At 46.2% G+C, this 17,508-nt stretch overlaps 1 protein-coding gene across 1 annotated transcript in view; it reads left to right on the plus strand.

Annotated features, from left to right (window-relative positions):
- Nucleotides 1–6,349, plus strand: part of LOC120978441 (inter-alpha-trypsin inhibitor heavy chain H3-like) — a 49,868-nt gene extending 43,519 nt beyond the window's left edge. Inside the window, exons 18-20 of the mRNA XM_040406557.1 lie at nt 3,834–3,979; nt 4,122–4,200; nt 6,127–6,349. Of these exons, the coding sequence (XP_040262491.1) occupies nt 3,834–3,979; nt 4,122–4,200; nt 6,127–6,262 (361 nt within the window). The 3' untranslated portion in view covers nt 6,263–6,349. The remainder of the gene's footprint in view (nt 1–3,833; nt 3,980–4,121; nt 4,201–6,126) is intronic.
- Nucleotides 6,350–17,508: the final 11,159 nt, after the last annotated feature.

Here is a 17,508-nt window from a genome sequence, read left to right on the forward strand (position 1 = left end):
CTGCTATTACTGCCACTACTGCTACCCCTACACAACCGCACATCTCTTGTCCATCATGGTTCCATATTGCAATGCTGCCGCCACAGTTACTGCCAGTAATACTACCCCTACACAACCGCATATCTCCTGTCCAACTGGCTCCATAGTATACTGCTGCTGCTACTATTACTGCCACTACTGCTACCCCTACACAGTCTCACATCTGCTGTCCGTCAGATTCCATATTGTACTGTTGCTTCTGCTATTACTGCCAGTAACACTACCCCTACTCAAGTGCCCAATTTACTTCTTTGCCTGTTCCATACTGTACTGCTGCTGCTCCTGAAAACATTTTTTGGGATGCTTGTTCAGAACCAAGCATTGCCTCTTCCAATAGGACTTTGTGTGTATAAACACCAGCAGGCATCTGCTCCTAATAAGGGAAAATTAGCTACCACAGCAATGTTCCTACAGAGCCCTGCCAGAGACAAACACAATGAATCTCCCATAGGTTGCAGTGGTAATTCATTGCAGTCTGTTGGAGAACCGATTAGACAATTGCATGTTCAAGTCCTCTAAGGGGACTTAAAGGGGTTGTCCTGGAAAATATAATGATAACTTATCCTCAGGATAAGTGGGTCAAAGTCCCAGCACCCCCTCCTATTAGCTGTTTCAGGGAGCCGCTGCTCTCTCCAGAGCTCTGGTGAGCGATGCAGGCTCCCGGCAGCTTCAAAGTACAGCGCCATATATTGTATAGTGGCAGTGCAACTAGGCCACGTGACCAATGTACAGTGATGTCACTGGCCACATGACCGATGTACAGTGATGCCACTGGCCTAGGAAGAGGCAGGGGTCCCATGTGCTCTGATACTGCAGATCTGATACTGAGGACCTATCCTGAGGACAGGGCCGGCTCCAGGTTCATGTGGGCCCTTGGGCAATAAAGTCTCAGGGGGCCCCCTTGAGGCATTTTTCACGGCGCTTACAGCAATGAAACTGCGTGTATTATAGATTAAATACCTTACACAGAGCGTGCTACAGAGCTGATATATGTGAATCAGTCCTTATGTGCCCACTTTTATTTTCTACCCAGTATTTCAGTCCCTCAGATCTACTCACAGATATGTGCCCCCTCACAGTAGTTATGCCAAGATATGTGCCCCCTTGTCATCGCAATTCATATCTGCTTTGCAGCCATCTAGTGGACAAAAATGTGTACCACAGAATGTTCACACCACATACACATAGAGGAACAAAGCCCATCTCTCACACCCTCACAGTAGATATGCCAAGATATGTGCCCCTTTCACAGTAGATATGCCAAGATGTGTGCCCTCTTCACAGTAGATATGCCAAGATGTGTGCCCCCTCACAGTAGATATGCCAAGATATGTGCCCCCTCACAGTAGATATGCCAAGATATGTGCCCTCTTCACAGTAGATATGCCAAGATATGTGCCCTCTTACGGTGGATATGCCAAGATATGTGCCTCCTCACAGTAGATATCCCAAAATATGTGCCCCCTCACAGTAGATATGCCAAGATATGTGCCCTCTTACGGTGAGATATGTGCCCAGTGCCCCTTCACGGTGGTTATGCCCAGATGTGCCCCCTTTACAGGAAGTGAAAAAAAAAAATCCTCCTGGCCTCGGTCCCCTGGCTCCTCCCATGATCTGCGCTCCCCATCAGCAGGATACTGTGACACATGGCGCTGCTGTGTAGGAGGAGAAGAGGCTGATTCCCAGCCTGCCCCGCTCCTCCCCCTACACAGATCAGCAGGACCATGTGTGAGGAGCGCTGGCGGCTCAATGGTGGAGCGGGGAGCAAATAGTTCCCTGCTTCAGTGGCGTGCCTACAATGTTTGGCACCCGGGGTGGGTCCTTTCTCTGGAGCCCCCTGCCCCCAATACTTAAAAAAAAAAATGGTACCCCCTCACAGTAGTATTACCCTTACTGTACAACCTTCACAGTAGTTATGCCCACATTGTGCCCTCTCACAGTAGTTATGCCCTCTCTGTGCCTCTTTCACAGTTGTAATGCCCTATCTGTGTCTCTTTCACAGCAATAATGCCCACTGTGCCCCCTTCATTGTAGTAATGCCCTCTGGCTCTGTGCCCCCTCCATATTACAAATGCCCATTGTGTCCCTTTCACATTAGTAATGCCCTCTGTGCCCCCTCCATAGTAATAGTCATCTGTGCCCCCTCCATAGTAATAAAGACTTCTGTGCCCCCCCTCCATACTAATAAATACCTCTGCTCCCCCTCCATAGTAATAAAATCCTCTGTGCCCCCCTCCATAGTAATAAAATCCTCTGTGCCCGCTCCATAGTAATAAAGCCCTCTGTGCCCCCTCTATAGTAATAAAGCCCTCTGTGCCCGCTCCATAGTAATAAAATCCTCTGTGCCCGCTCCATAGTAATAAAATCCTCTGTGCCCCCCTCCATAGTAATAAAAATACCTCTGCTCCCCCTCCATAGTAATAAAGACTTTTGTGCCCCCTCCATAGTAATAAAGTCCTCTGTGCCCCCTTCATAGTAATAAAGTCCTCTGTGCCCCCTCCATAGTAATAAAGACCTCTGTGCCCCCTCCATAGGAATAAAGCCCTCTGTGCCCCCTCCATAGTAATACCCTCTGTGGCCCCTCCATAGTAATAAAGTCCTCTGTGCCCCCTCCATAGTAATAAAGACCTCTGTGTCCCCTCCATAGTAATAAAGACCTCTGTGTCCCCTCCATAGTAATAAAGTCCTCTGTGCCCCCCTCCATAGTAATAAAGACCTCTGTGTCCCCTCCATAGTAATAAAGACCTCTGTGTCCCCTCCATAGTAATAAAGTCCTCTGTGCCCCCTCCATAGTAATAAAGACCTCTGTGTCCCCTCCATAGTAATAAAGTCCTCTGTGCCCCCTCTATAGTAATAAAGCCCTCTGTGCCCGCTCCATAGTAATAAAATCCTCTATGCCCCCTCTGTATTAAAAACAAAATAACACAGTAACTACTCACCTTGTCCCGTCCCTGAAGCTCACATACCTCTCTTCCCTGCAGGCACTGTGTGGGCGGTGCTTATGCAGATTTCTGGGCTTCAGGCTCCCCCCACACAGGCAGAATGGTGGAGCTGGGAGAAGTCTTCCGGCTTCACCAATCACAGCGTGGCTGGCCTGAAGGAGGGAAGGAGCGCGGGGAGCTGAGCGATGAGTGGCAGGACCCAGCTCCCTGCGCTCCAGCAATGAGCGCTTCCGTCTGTATTGAAGGAAGCGCTCATTGCTTCTGGCCTCTGGCAGCTGTGCTGTGGGCCCCGGTGCTGATGTCGGCCTTGCCTGAGGATATGATATAAGTCATAAATATATTTTCCTGGATAAACCCTTTAATGTAAGTGAAAAAAAATATATAAAAAATGTTTTTAAAAATATAAAAAAAATTCTAATTACCCCCTTCCCCTATAGTAAACATAAAAAAGAAAAGAAAGATCACCTGCTCCACCACATCCACCTGCTTCACCTCCAAAAAGTGTAATAAAAAGTGATCAGAGTCACACTCACAAATGTTATCAATACGGGCTCCTGCGCACACGCCATCATTAGAACTGTCCTATCTGTGTCCGCAAAACGGGAGTGAAAAAAAAAAAATGTTGTGCTACCATTAACCCTGCGTTTACCCATAGCTATGTATGTCACTGTCACTCTGATATCATTGGGGGGGCAAAGCAAAAAAACTCAAAGAAAATAAAGAGAAAGACAAGATGGGAACCCCAGAGGGCCATACACAACTTTTTGGGACATTTGAAGCAATTTTGATTCAAGTAGAAGTTATTTGTACCTAAATGAAATGTATAATTTGAGGCCTTTATTTCCTCTCCAGGGTTGCAAAGAAGGAAGGAGATAAAGTCGTCGTGTCCTTGGAGTCCGGCTTGAAGGTTTTTATTTCTTTGGCAAAACCTCCGGATCATCTGAAGCTTCTTGTCGAGAGCAAAAGGAGAGATTCCAACTACACCGTCGGCCTCGTCAGTACGTGCTCCTCCCCTCTTCTCCCCTCTGGGGCTGATAATTAGGACGGGTCACCATTCGGGTGACAACCAAGTGTCACCCGAAAAGGATGTAACCAAGAGAGTAATACACCCGTCACAGCGTTTTATTCTCATTTTTTCAGGTCAGGTGACAAGTGACAATGACATCACTATAACATTCAGTGACATCAGCTTCCATGGGAGAACCCTTCCATCTTTCCGGTAAGAAGCAGCAGAGACTTTACTTCCAAATGTAAATCTGGTAGAGAAAATATCATTAGTCCGACAATGTCTCCCGAAAGCCTGTCCGGTAAAGAGAGACAGCCGACTGTGCAGCATGGTGAGACGGTCTGCAGTACAGAGAGACAGCCGACTGTGCAGCATGGTGAGACGGTCTGCAGTACAGAGAGACAGCCGACTGTGCAGCATGGTGAGACGGTCTGCAGTACAGAGAGACAGCCGACTGTGCAGCATGGTGAGACGGTCTGCAGTACAGAGAGACAGCCGACTGTGCAGCATGGTGAGACGGTCTGCAGTACAGAGAGACAGCCGACTGTGCAGCATGGTGAGACGGTCTGCAGTACAGAGAGACAGCCGACTGTGCAGCATGGTGAGACGGTCTGCAGTACAGAGAGACAGCCGACTGTGCAGCATGGTGAGACGGTCTGCAGTACAGAGAGACAGCCGACTGTGCAGCATGGTGAGACGGTCTGCAGTACAGAGAGACAGCCAACTGTGCAGCATGGTGAGACGGTCTGCACTACAGAGAGACGGCCTACTGTGCAGCATGGGGAGACAGTCTGCGGTACAGAGAGACAGCCGACTGTGCAGCATGGTGAGACGGTCTGCAGTACAGAGAGACAGCCGACTGTGCAGCATGGTGAGACGGTCTGCAGTACAGAGAGACAGCCAACTGTGCAGCATGGTGAGACGGTCTGCAGTACAGAGAGACGGCCTACTGTGCAGCATGGTGAGACAGTCTGCAGTACAGAGAGACAGCCTACTGTGCAGCATGGTGAGACAGTCTGCGGTACAGAGAGACAGCCTACTGTGCAGCATGGTGAGACGGGCTGCAGTACAGAGAGACAGCCTACTGTGCAGCATGGTGAGACGGTCTGCACTACAGAGAGACGGCCTACTGTGCAGCATGGTGAGACAGTCTGCGGTACAGAGAGACAGCCTACTGTGCAGCATGGTGAGACAGTCTGCGGTACAGAGAGACAGCCTACTGTGCAGCATGGTGAGACAGTCTGCGGTACAGAGAGACAGCCTACTGTGCAGCATGGGGAGACAGTCTGCGGTACAGAGAGACAGCCTACTGTGCAGCATGGGGAGACAGTCTGCGGTACAGAGAGACAGCCTACTGTGCAGCATGGGGAGACGGTCTGCGGTACAGAGAGACAGCCTACTGTGCAGCATGGGGAGACAGTCTGCGGTACAGAGAGACAGCCTACTGTGCAGCATGGGGAGACGGTCTGCGGTACAGAGAGACAGCCTACTGTGCAGCATGGTGAGACGGTCTGCGGTACAGAGAGACAGCCTACTGTGCAGCATGGGGAAACAGTCTGCGGTACAGAGAGACAGCCTACTGTGCAGCATGGGGAGACAGTCTGCGGTACAGAGAGACAGCCTACTGTGCAGCATGGGGAGACAGTCTGCGGTACAGAGAGACAGCCTACTGTGCAGCATGGTAGGACAGTCTGCAGTACAGAGAGACAGCCTACTGTGCAGCATGGTGAGACGGTCTGCAGTACAGAGAGACAGCCTACTGTGCAGCAGATAGAGGTTCCTGAAGACATTTCACCATTAGGCCGTGCCGTTTTTCGTGGTCTGCAAACCGCGGATCCGCAAAAAACGGAAGCCGACCGTGTGCCTTCCGCAATTTTCAGAACGGAACGAGCGGCCCATTGTAGAAATGCCCATTCTTGTCCGCAAAAGGACAAGAATAGGACATGCTATATTTTTTTTGCGGGGCCTCGGAACGGAGCAACGGATGCGGACAGCACACTGGAGTGCTGTCCGCATCTTTTGTGGCCCCCATTCAAGTGAATGGGTCCGTATCCAAGCCGCAAAAACGGCGGCTCGGATGTGGACCATAACTACGGCCGCGTGCATGAGGCCTTACACTGATTTTTATCTCTATTTCAGCTCCTGCTCTTGTGACTTGACCTCTTTTGGAGTGAAAAATCAAGGATGTTGTGTGTCCGTCACAGTGGAGTCCGACGATCTGACCGCAGGAGCCGGGAACATTGTAGAGGATTTATTTGATGTTCCTCCAGCTTAATATGGACAAATCAGAGCATAGAAAGAGATAGCGTAAAATCATAATCAGCCCGAGAGACGGAATAAAGAGTGAAGACTGCAGAACTGTGGTCGTGTCCTTGGATTATTCGTAAATGCTCTATGAGATCCCCAGGTTATACCAGCTGTACATATATAATTAAATTCAGGAGATACCCAGGTTATACCAGCTGTACAGTCGTGGCCAAAAGTTTTGAGAATTAGATAAATATTGGAAATTGGAAAAGTTGCTGCTTAAGTTTTTATAATAGCAATTTGCATATACTCCAGAATGTTATGAAGAGTGATCAGATGAATTGCATAGTCCTTCTTTGCCATGAAAATTCACTTAATCCCAAAAAACCCTTTCCACTGCATTTCATTGCTGTCATTAAAGGACCTGCTGAGATCATTTCAGTAATCATCTTGTTAACTCAGGTGAGAATGTTGACGAGCACAAGGCTGGAGATCATTATGTCAGGCTGATTGGGTTAAAATGGCAGACTTGACATGTTAAAAGGAGGGTGATGCTTGAAATCATTGTTCTTCCATTGTTAACCATGGTGACCTGCAAAGAAACGCGTGCAGCCATCATTGCGTTGCATAAAAATGGCTTCACAGGCAAGGATATTGTGGCTACTAAGATTGCACCTCAATCAACAATTTATAGGATCAACAAGAACTTCAAGCAAAGAGGTTCAATTCTTGTTAAGAAGGCTTCAGGGCATCCAAGAAAGTCCAGCAAGCTCCAGGATCGTCTCCTAAAGAGGATTCAGCTGCGGGATCGGAGTGCCACCAGTGCAGAGCTTGCTCAGGAATGGCAGCAGGCAGGTGTGAGCGCATCTGCACGCACAGTGAGGCCAAGACTTTTGGAAGATGACCTGGTGTCAAGAAGGCAGCAAAGAAGCCACTTCTCTCCAAAAAAAACATCAGGGACAGATTGATCTTCTGCAGAAAGTATGGTGAATGGACTGCTGAGGACTGGGGCAAAGTCATATTCTCAGATGAAGCCTCTTTCCGATTGTTTGGGGCATCTGGAAAAAGGCTTGTCCGGAGAAGAAAAGGTGAGCGCTACCATCAGTCCTGTGTCATGCCAACAGTAAAGCATCCTGAGACCATTCATGTGTGGGGTTGCTTCTCATCCAAGGGAGTGGGCTCACTCACAATTCTTCCCAAAAACACAGCCATGAATAAAGAATGGCACCAAAACACCCTCCAACAGCAACTTCTTCCAACAATCCAACAACAGTTTGGTGAAGAACAATGCATTTTCCAGCACGATGGAGCACCGTGCCATAAGGCAAAAGTGATAACTAAGTGGCTCGGGGACCAAAACGTTGACATTTTGGGTCCATGGCCTGGAAACTCCCCAGATCTTAATCCCATTGAGAACTTGTGGTCAATCCTCAAGAGGCGGGTGGACAAACAAAAACCCACTAATTCTGACAAACTCCAAGAAGTGATGATGAAAGAATGGGTTGTATCCGTCAGGAATTGGCCCAGAAGTTGATTGAGAGCATGCGCAGTCGGATTGCAGAGGTCCTGAAAAAGAAGGGCCAACACTGCAAATACTGACTCTTTGCAGAAATGTCATGTAATTGTCGATAAAAGCCTTTGAAACGTATGAAGTGCGTGTAATTATATTTCACTACATCACAGAAACAACTGAAACAAAGATCTAAAAGTAGTTTAGCAGCAAACTTTGTGAAAACTAATATTTGTGTCATTCTCAAAACTTTTGGCCACGACTGTAGATATATATTTATATACAGGAGATACCCAGGTTATACCAGCATGCTCCATATCACTGTATACAAGAAGATGTATAACTTATACCAGCTGTACATATATAATCATATACAGGAGATACCCAGGTTATAGCAGCATGCTCCATATCACTATATACAAGAAGATGTATAACTTATACCAGCTGTACATATATAATATATACAGGAGATACCCAGGTTATACCAGCTGTACATATATAATTATATACAGGAGATGCCCAGGTTATACCAGCATGCTCCATATCACTATATACAAGAAGATGTATAACTTATACCAGCTGTACATATATAATTATATACAGGAGATACCCAGGTTATAGCAGCATGCTCCATATCACTATATACAAGAAGATGTATAACTTATACCAGCTGTACATATATAATATATACAGGAGATACCCAGGTTATACCAGCTGTACATATATAATCATATACAGGAGATACCCAGGTTATACCAGCATGCTCCATATCACTATATACAAGAAGATGTATAATTTATACCAGCTGTACATATATAATATATAAAGCTGAGTGTATGTCTGTCCGCTAAAGGAATCCGCACTGTAGCATTTACAATCACAAAATTTGGCACACGGGTACATCAGGTGTCCGGAAAGGTTTTAGACCAGGTCTCAGCTCTCTACAACGTACCGTTCCCAAGATATTCCCAAAAAATGCATTAGCCAATAGAAGCTTGGTCACATGACCCTTATCAGCCAATAGAAGCTTGCAGGTCCTCCAGCCTCCACATACACAGTTTTACTCCAGGTTTCCATAACAACCCAGCCATTTTTCTTCACTGCTGTAGGAGAGCTTTAAAGGAAATCTGTCACCAGGATAATCGCTATTGAAGTAAAGCCCTGGCCTAATAGAACTTACAGTGGGATGCAAAAGTTTGGGCAACCTTGTTAATTGTCATGATTTTCCTGTATAAATCGTTGGTTGTTACGATAAAAAATGTCAGTTAAATATATCATATAGGAGACACACACAGTGATATTTGAGAAGTGAAATGAAGTTTATTGGATTTACAGAAAGTGCTATAATTGTTTAAACAAAATTAGGCAGGTGCATACATTTGGGCACCACAAAAAACAAATGAAATCAATATTTAGTAGATCCTCCTTTTGCAGAAATTCCAGCCTCTAAATGCTTCCTGTAGGTTCCAATGAGAGTCTGGATTCTGGTTGAAGGTATTTTGGACCTTTCCTCTTTACAAAACATCTTTAGTTCATTCAGGTTTGATGGCTTCCGAGCATGGACAGCTCTCTATAAGTCACACCACAGATTTTCTATTCTATTCAGGTCTGGGGACTGAGATGGCCATTCCAGAACGTTGTACTTGTTCCTCTGCATAAATGTCTTAGTGGATTTTGAGCAGTGTTTAGGGTCGTTGTCTTGTTGGAAGATCCAGTCCCGGCGCAGCTTCTGCTTTAGCTTTGTCACTGATTCCTGGACATTTTATAGTCAGTGCGGTCCGTCAGGAGGTGATCACTTTATAGTCAGTGCGGTCCGTCAGGAGGAGATCACTTTATAGTCAGTGCGGTCCGTTAGGAGGAGATCATCGCATAGTCAGTGCGGTCTGTCAGCAGGAGATCACTTTATAGTCAGTGCGGTCCGTCAGGAAGAGATCACTTTATAGTCAGTGCGGTCCGTCAGCAGGAGATCACTTTATAGTCTGTGCGGTCCGTCAGGAGGAGATCACTTTATAGTCAGTGCGGTCCGTCAGGAGGAGATCACTTTATAGTCAGTGCGGTCCGTCAGGAGGAGATCACTTTATAGTCAGTGCGGTCCGTCAGGAGGAGATCATCGCATAGTCAGTGCGGTCTGTCAGCAGGAGATCACTTTATAGTCAGTGCGGTCCGTCAGCAGGAGATCACTTTATAGTCAGTGCGGTCCGTCAGGAGGAGATCACTTTATAGTCAGTGCGGTCCGTCAGGAGGAGATCACTTTATAGTCAGTGCGGTCCGTCAGGAAGAGATCACTTTATAGTCAGTGCGGTCCGTCAGCAGGAGATCACTTTATAGTCAGTGCGGTCCGTCAGGAGGAGATCATTTCCCTTCTGCTTCCATTATTTTCATTGTCCTGCTCCTATAATGGATTTTTTTTGTTTCAATTCCATAAAATGTATCACAAAAATGTTTTTATTGTCATTTATTTTGTGCCATTACATTTTTTGAAGTTGCAAAAAAATTTATAAAATTATACTTTTGCTTTTATTCTCTTAAACTCACACACAATGTACTGGGATACATAGAAATAAATATGTTGATATTACATTGTGCATGTGAATACATTCGATTTTTAGTCAGGGAAAATCCTTCCACTAAAAACTGTGGCCTCTGTGGCTCACTGTGTCGGGAGAGGGGTGTAAAGCGCTGCGAGCACTTCCTATGTGCACCCTCCCTGGTCTTACTTCCTGGGGCCGCGGGCGCAGAGTCCTGACCAGGTACATCATCAGGACGTAGTGCGCACACTATGACCTGACGCTGCACGCAGTCAGGTGACTGTGCAGCGCCGGCCAGAGAAGACAGGAGCGCGACTTCTAAAGAGACCGCCAGATCCAGAGCGGAGCCGCAGCGCAGAGAAGGTAAGAGAAGTTTTTTTTATATTTTAACGTCTGATCTGAGGTCTGATGGGGCTCTAGTATGGGGGTCTGAAATGGAGGGCTGATATGAGGACTAAAGAAGGTCTGATGGGCATCTGACAAGGGTCTAATATGAATATCTCATGTAATGTCCTGATATGGGGGTCTGATGTGATATCCTGTTATGGGGGAGTGATGTAATGTCTTGGGGGTCTGATCTGAGAATTTGATATGGGGGTCTGATGAATTTTTTTTTTCTTCCTTTAAAACCTGGAATGCGTCTTATCAACAGGTGCGTCTTATAAAGCGAAAAATATGGTAATAAAATATACAAGTAATATACAACTCACAGATTCATCATGACTAAATGCAATTTGTTAAAAGCACTTGCATAGTAAAATTCCCAATAACCCTTTAAGGGCACAGACTAGTTTTTTTAATTTATTGATTTCCGCATTTTAAAAGTCATTGTCACGACCCGGGGTCCACGTGACAGACCTCCGAATAGCCCAGCATCAAACTACGAATAAACACATATGAGAATATCGGAAGTTTATTACAAAATCAACAGAGTAAGGCAAATAAACAAACAAGCTCAATGTACTGTGCAAACTTAGTGGGTGAAAACCCACTGACTAGCAATACTCTGGAGGGGCACATCTAAGCAACACCCGGATTTCACTAGGGCCCCTGATGGTGGGGATAGACTTTGCCAGATGGTAGTTGCCAGGGGCGACTCCAGAGCGTAAACTAGCCAGTGACAGCAGGGACCGGCGGACCAAAGGTACCAGCAAGGTACCGACTGTACATAGAACGAGGCATAAACATGAACAAGGCAAGTACAGGCATGGAATCACAGGTAAAGCAAAAACATACCCTAGTAGCAGGAATATTCCCCCTCTGAGGAACGACAGACCCCCTTCCGGAGGAGCGAGGACATAACAAAGCATAGAGAGGTAATAACCTAACATAGCTAAGCATAGACATAACAAAACATACAGGGTATAGCTAGGAACGAAGAAAGGCCGGAGAATGAAAATGAAAAAGTAGGCAGAACCAAGAAAAGGAGAAAGACAAAGTCCCCAAGGGTCAGCAGCATGGGGAAAAGCAAGGTCCGAACACAGACTGACAGGACAGACAAAACCCAAGAAAGCTGACCCAGAACTGAGGAAAACACAGACCTAAATACTAATCCCATGAGTGCAGCAAGGAGGCCACACCCACGGAGCCAGACAGGGAAGATTAACCCCAAACGAACCAGACAGGGGAGTTAACCCTAACTGCACAAGAATGAATCTACAGTGAGGGAGCTGCAGTACGGGCGTTGCCGATGGCAACTAAACTTACACGGACAAAACCGAACACAAATGCAAATACGAAATTAAGTCAAAGGGGTACAGAGGTACACGGGCAGGTTCACACGTGAAGCTGCAGCCAGCACGCTGCCACTAGCAACCAGCCTGCACGGAGAGGTCCGCAGCCAGTACGCCAGGGGGCGAGCAGCCAGCCTACACGACCATGCGTCACTGTGAACCGCACTGTGACAGTCATAACTTTATTTCTCCATCGACATAACCGCATGAGGGCTTGTTCTATGCTTGGCAAGTTGTATTATTTGATGGCAATATTTTGGGGTATGTCAGTTGAACTGTCTCATTTTTAAAACTTTTCCCAGTGAGAAAGTTTGCAAAAAACAAACAAAAATAAAACCCAATCCCGCAATTGTTTTTAGAGTTTCATTTTTACAGTACTCTCTGCGCAGTAATAATATGTTAGCTTTATTCTGTGGTCTATGACTATGAAGATACCACATTTATATGGTTTTTGTTATTTTTTACTTTTTAATTTTTTTAAAAATCTCCTAAAAAAAAAAAAAAGATTGCCCTGTGTCACCATATTCTGACACCCATAACCTTTTTATTTCTCTGCCCATGTTGCTGTTACTGGGCTAATTTTTTGTGGGTCGAGCTATAGCTTTTATTGATACCATTTGGGATAAAGAGGACCTCATAATTTTTTATTAAATTTTTTGGGGAGGTGAGCAAAAAACAACATTTATTTAAATGGCCATTTCACCATGCAGATAGAATATTTTAATAGATTGGGTCGTTGTGGACATGGCGATAGAAATGTTATTATTAGGAAATGGAAGTTCTTTAATTTTTTTGTTAAGTTAACCTTTTGTTAAGACTTTATAGAACTTTTTTTTTTTTTACACTTTTTAGTCCCCTTAGGGGACTTGAACGTGCATTCTTTTGAATGCTTGTCATATGGAATCTAGTACTTCATTATTACAGTGCATAGTCACTCTGTCAGGCACGGAAAAACATTCTGCCAGAGGCCAGGACATGGCAGCCCTGGGGCCCCACAGAAGGCCCCTAACTGCCATGTCGAGTACTCGGCACCCTGTGATTGCATTGTACATAGGGAGCTCCCTTTAACAACCCAGATGCTGCAGTTGAACACAAAATCTGAGGGGTTAAACTCTGATCCTGGCAGTGAGAGCCGAGTGCCTGATGTATAATGCAGCTAGGACCCTCAAGTATTTAGCGTCACAGTGACAGACTACAACGGTGCGGAGCCTTAAGTGCCAGCAATATGGGATGTAATAGTAAGTGCCAGTAGGGACAGGTTAACCCTTTTCCTCTGACAAGTCCGCCCTAGTAGGGAAAGAAAGTGCAGTCAAATACCAAAAATATCAACCTCTGCAATGAGGCTGGAGGCCATATCTCCAGAAGGATATAGATACTCTAGAGAGAGTTCAGAGAAGAGCTACTAAACTAGTACATGGATTGCAGGATAAAACTTACCAGGAAAGGTTAAAGGACCTTAACATGTATAGCTTGGAAGAAAGAAGAGACAGAGGGGATATGATAGAAACTTTTAAATACATAAAGGGAATCAACTCGGTAAAGGAAGAGAGCATATTTAAAAGAAGAAATTAGAGGGGCAAAGGTTTAAAAGTAATATAAGGAAGTATTACTTTACTGAGAGAGTAGTGGATGCATGGAATAGCCTTCCTGCAGAAGTGGTAGCTGCAAATACAGTGAAGGGGTTTAAGCATGCATGGGATAGGCATAAGGCCATCCTTCATATAAGATAGGGCCGGGGGCTATCCATAGTATTCAGTATATTGGGCAGACTAGATGGGCCAAATGGTTCTTATCTGCCGACACATTCTAGGTTTCTATGTTTCTATGAGGCCAAAGCCAGAACAGCAATATGGCCATATTATCAGTTTGTGGTAGGATGAGAGCTTTCACTCCAACCTCACAAATTTCTGTAGGGACTATCCTAAGCACATGTTATAAAATCTGGAGTAGTACTGTAACATCCCAGAGTTATGTTACTAAACTCTTTTTCCCCGCTACTATTTGCTGGTAACATGTGCCTTGTCATCTAATGTGATTTAACATCACATTCTCACAAATGTGCATATTGAAAGTCCGGACCCCGGAGGCTGTGGATCCCTCCGCGATGGCCGAACGCACAGACAAGACGTCCCCCAATATGGCCGCCAGCATCAAGCCTGCTCCTGCGGATACCACCGCCAGCCAAGCTGCCCAGGCTCCGAACATACCTGCTTCGACGATGGCATCTACAGCTTCGGAGATGGCCGCGATGATGTCACCTACCACGGAGGTCCCCGCGCACCACCAGGAGGCATTGGAACCGGCCGCCCGGCCGCGACATCGGGTAGGAGCAGACGCGCTCCCTGAGGCCCAGGCCCGGTCCGAAGCTGCCGCTGCACTGCTCCCTGTGGGTCCCGATACCCCTGATAGGCCCAAGCCTGCTCCGCCATGCACACATACTGGTGTGGCGGAGGCGGCTGGAACTTCCACTCCACCGCCCAGAACCAACACCTCCAGAGCAGGACGCCTCAACCCAGAGGTCCCCATAGTGATCCCTGAAATCCCTGCGGCTCCAACTCTACAGGTGGGGCAAATAAATAACTCTGTCCTGACTTTCAATCCCAGAGTGCAGCCCTACGTACTGCCCTGGAAGCTGCCACAGGCACTCTGTTTGCCTTCCAGAACCCCTTTAGCCGGAGGTTTTGTCCACCTCTGCATCGGCTAGGGATCCTGGCTTGCAGCATGTACCAGCTGCATTCACCAGGCTTACTGCTCAGCCAATTCTAAAAGACACCACAAGAGGGCAGTGGTGCACCATTACAGCTGCCGAGAGCACCAGACAGTTTAAGGAAAAACTTTTGCATCCTCAAATATGGGATCCAGGAGGATGTTATCCAGACTTTCCTGTGAGGAAAACTACCCATTGTGAAAATTACCCACTACCTTGTGTGGATTATAATTAACTTTATTGTTCCATTGGATTACAATTAACTCTTTTATCCCTGTGGATTACAATTGACTTTTACTTGTTTCCAGAGGATTCTACTTCAACAAGAAGGACTCAAGCTTTATTTGAGCGTTCTATTGCATTAATAAAATTGCACTGTTTTATTGCAACGTTAAAAGCTCGCCCCCATAGAAAAGACTCAAACGATACCTGAGCTCTTTGTGATTTCATACTGTTTAAATATTGCACTCATTTTGCTTACATGTTTACAGGTTGAGCAACGTTCAAGTACTTGTGCCCATTGTGTGTATTCTCTCCTAGGTGCCGCAATGTGATCTTCCTGCACTATTTGTGACATTTGCACTTACCATTGCACTTAACCTAAAAATGTAGCAACTTACTCAGGTATGCCTTAATTTGACAGCTCTTATTCTCTCCTTCCTTTATACGGACTGCCTTCATGCGGACGCTTAATACTAATGGCCTACACCCGGTGATATATACCTATAGGTACCCAGGGTAGGACCAAGTGGTAAGTCCCGGCAGGTCCAGTAACTACTCGGGTAACCCCGCTGCTTCGGGAATGGTTAGTAGTCATAGACCCCTCCTTCCTGCTTGTTATATGTTCAGGATTGCTCCCATCCTGAGGTGTTTTATTTCCAGGAGTTCCATGGGATTATACTACCCTCCTCCTATGACATTGCCAGAAGTGCATGGAGACGATAAATACCTCCCCTTCTGAGCCCTTGCCTAAGGTATGGCGCCTCAAACCTTAGAGCCACAATTTAGCTACCCTTTGTCACCATAGTGATCGTGCTTTAAGCCAAATTTCTCAGGCTTTGGTGCAGGAAAGGGAATACAGGATAAAGCCACCCTTTCATTTGCGGGCATTTCATTGCACAATGGTGGGACTACTTTCTTTGGTGTTTAAAGGATCCAGAACATTTCAAAGTCAGTCAGTAATGTTTGCTTAGTGCAGTATTAGGTTCACTGGTTATACTAAGAGAAGGAAACTGTGTGTTAGACACCTTACTCTAGCGGGCAGGAACCTGGGGAAAGCCGTTTCATGTTTGTCTTTGTATGTCTTTATATGTAATTCATGCAGCACTTTGTACTAATTTGGGTGCCCCAGAGCTGATTCCTCTACCTTCCAAGCACAAGCCGAGGACTGCTTGATTCAAAGTAAGGGGGAATGTAACATCCCAGAGTTATGTTACTAAACTCTTTTTCCCCGCTACTATTTGTTGGTAACATGTGCCTTGTCATCTAATATGATTTTATTTGATATTCCTCACAAATGTGCATTTTCTAAGCCTGTTACATGTACTTTGCTGTAATTTCCATGTACACCAGCAGGTGGCAGCAATGTGTCAGCAGGGCCTTAGTAACAGTTTAGCATATCTAGACTGGAATAGTATATTCCAGTTTAGCTCCCCCCTCTTTGAGGAGGTGTGGAATGTTCCCACATCCTGCCTCATGGGGAGGAAAGGAAGTTACAGTTAGTGTGCCAGCCACCCCGGCTAGGGGAAGGCTGTGCTGGTAGGAGCTCCCAGTTCTAGGGATCCCAACACAGGATCGAGTCTCGGCTGAGACCAAAGATCACCATTCCCAGTCTGAGCCTTCAGCCTCAGCTGGTGACAAGCAAGCAGCCACCTCCAGTACTCCAGGACGAACCATTCCCTGTGAGCATAACTGTGAGTAACATCCAGAGACCAGGAGAAGCCAAATTCCTCCTCAGCTAGTCAGTCCCATACACAGCAGAAGATAGACAGAGCAGAAGAGATAGATTCCTGCCATATTCTCCAGGCATATGATAGAAGCAGAAGAGATAGTAATCCCTGCCATACATTGCCAATACCTGCTGGGACCGAGGCTATTGCTGTAACTCATATGGATTAATGCTGTCTCCAGTAAAGACAAGTTGAACTTTATTACAAGTCTGGATGTCATTCTTTGCTACTAAAACCCTCAATTACTCCTACTAGCAACACACTCATTTATTGCAAGTGAGCCAGGATCCAGGAGTCCAGCGGTGCCAGGGTAGGAGACACCGTTGACACTATACCTACTACTACACAGAGACACTACCCCACTCTGGCATTCCTAACCTGGTACATGAGTTAGTTGCAACACCTTGGAGGGCCCTGGGACTGTACCCTGTGCACGCTGCAATTGGCGTCACAAACAAAACCCATAGACTATTATGCCCATATCCGGACCCACTGCATATTTTGGCGTCCGCCTAACAGTACCATGGTCCGGCTCATTGCAGTACGCAATAAGTTTATCTGTATCAATGCAATAAATGCTGCTCCCTGGTGTCATTTTCATTGTTTTTAGCTTCTTTGCTCACCCCTCTGCTGCTCTGGTGTCTTCCCTTTTTGTGGGTGGCATCAGCTTGTCACTTGTCACCTGCATTGCCCAAGAGTGTACTGAAGTCAGCTCCTGTTAACCCCTTCCTCCCCATGCATAGAAAATTGTCCCTCACACACAGCCCCAGCAATTCTACCAGTAAGTAGCACTCTGATATATAATGTCACTCTTCCCAATTCCTTCTTCACTGTCTAGATAGAGATA

The sequence above is a fragment of the Bufo bufo genome, chromosome 9 (assembly GCF_905171765.1).
Source record: "Bufo bufo chromosome 9, aBufBuf1.1, whole genome shotgun sequence".
NCBI classification, from domain to species: Eukaryota; Metazoa; Chordata; class Amphibia; order Anura; family Bufonidae; genus Bufo; species Bufo bufo.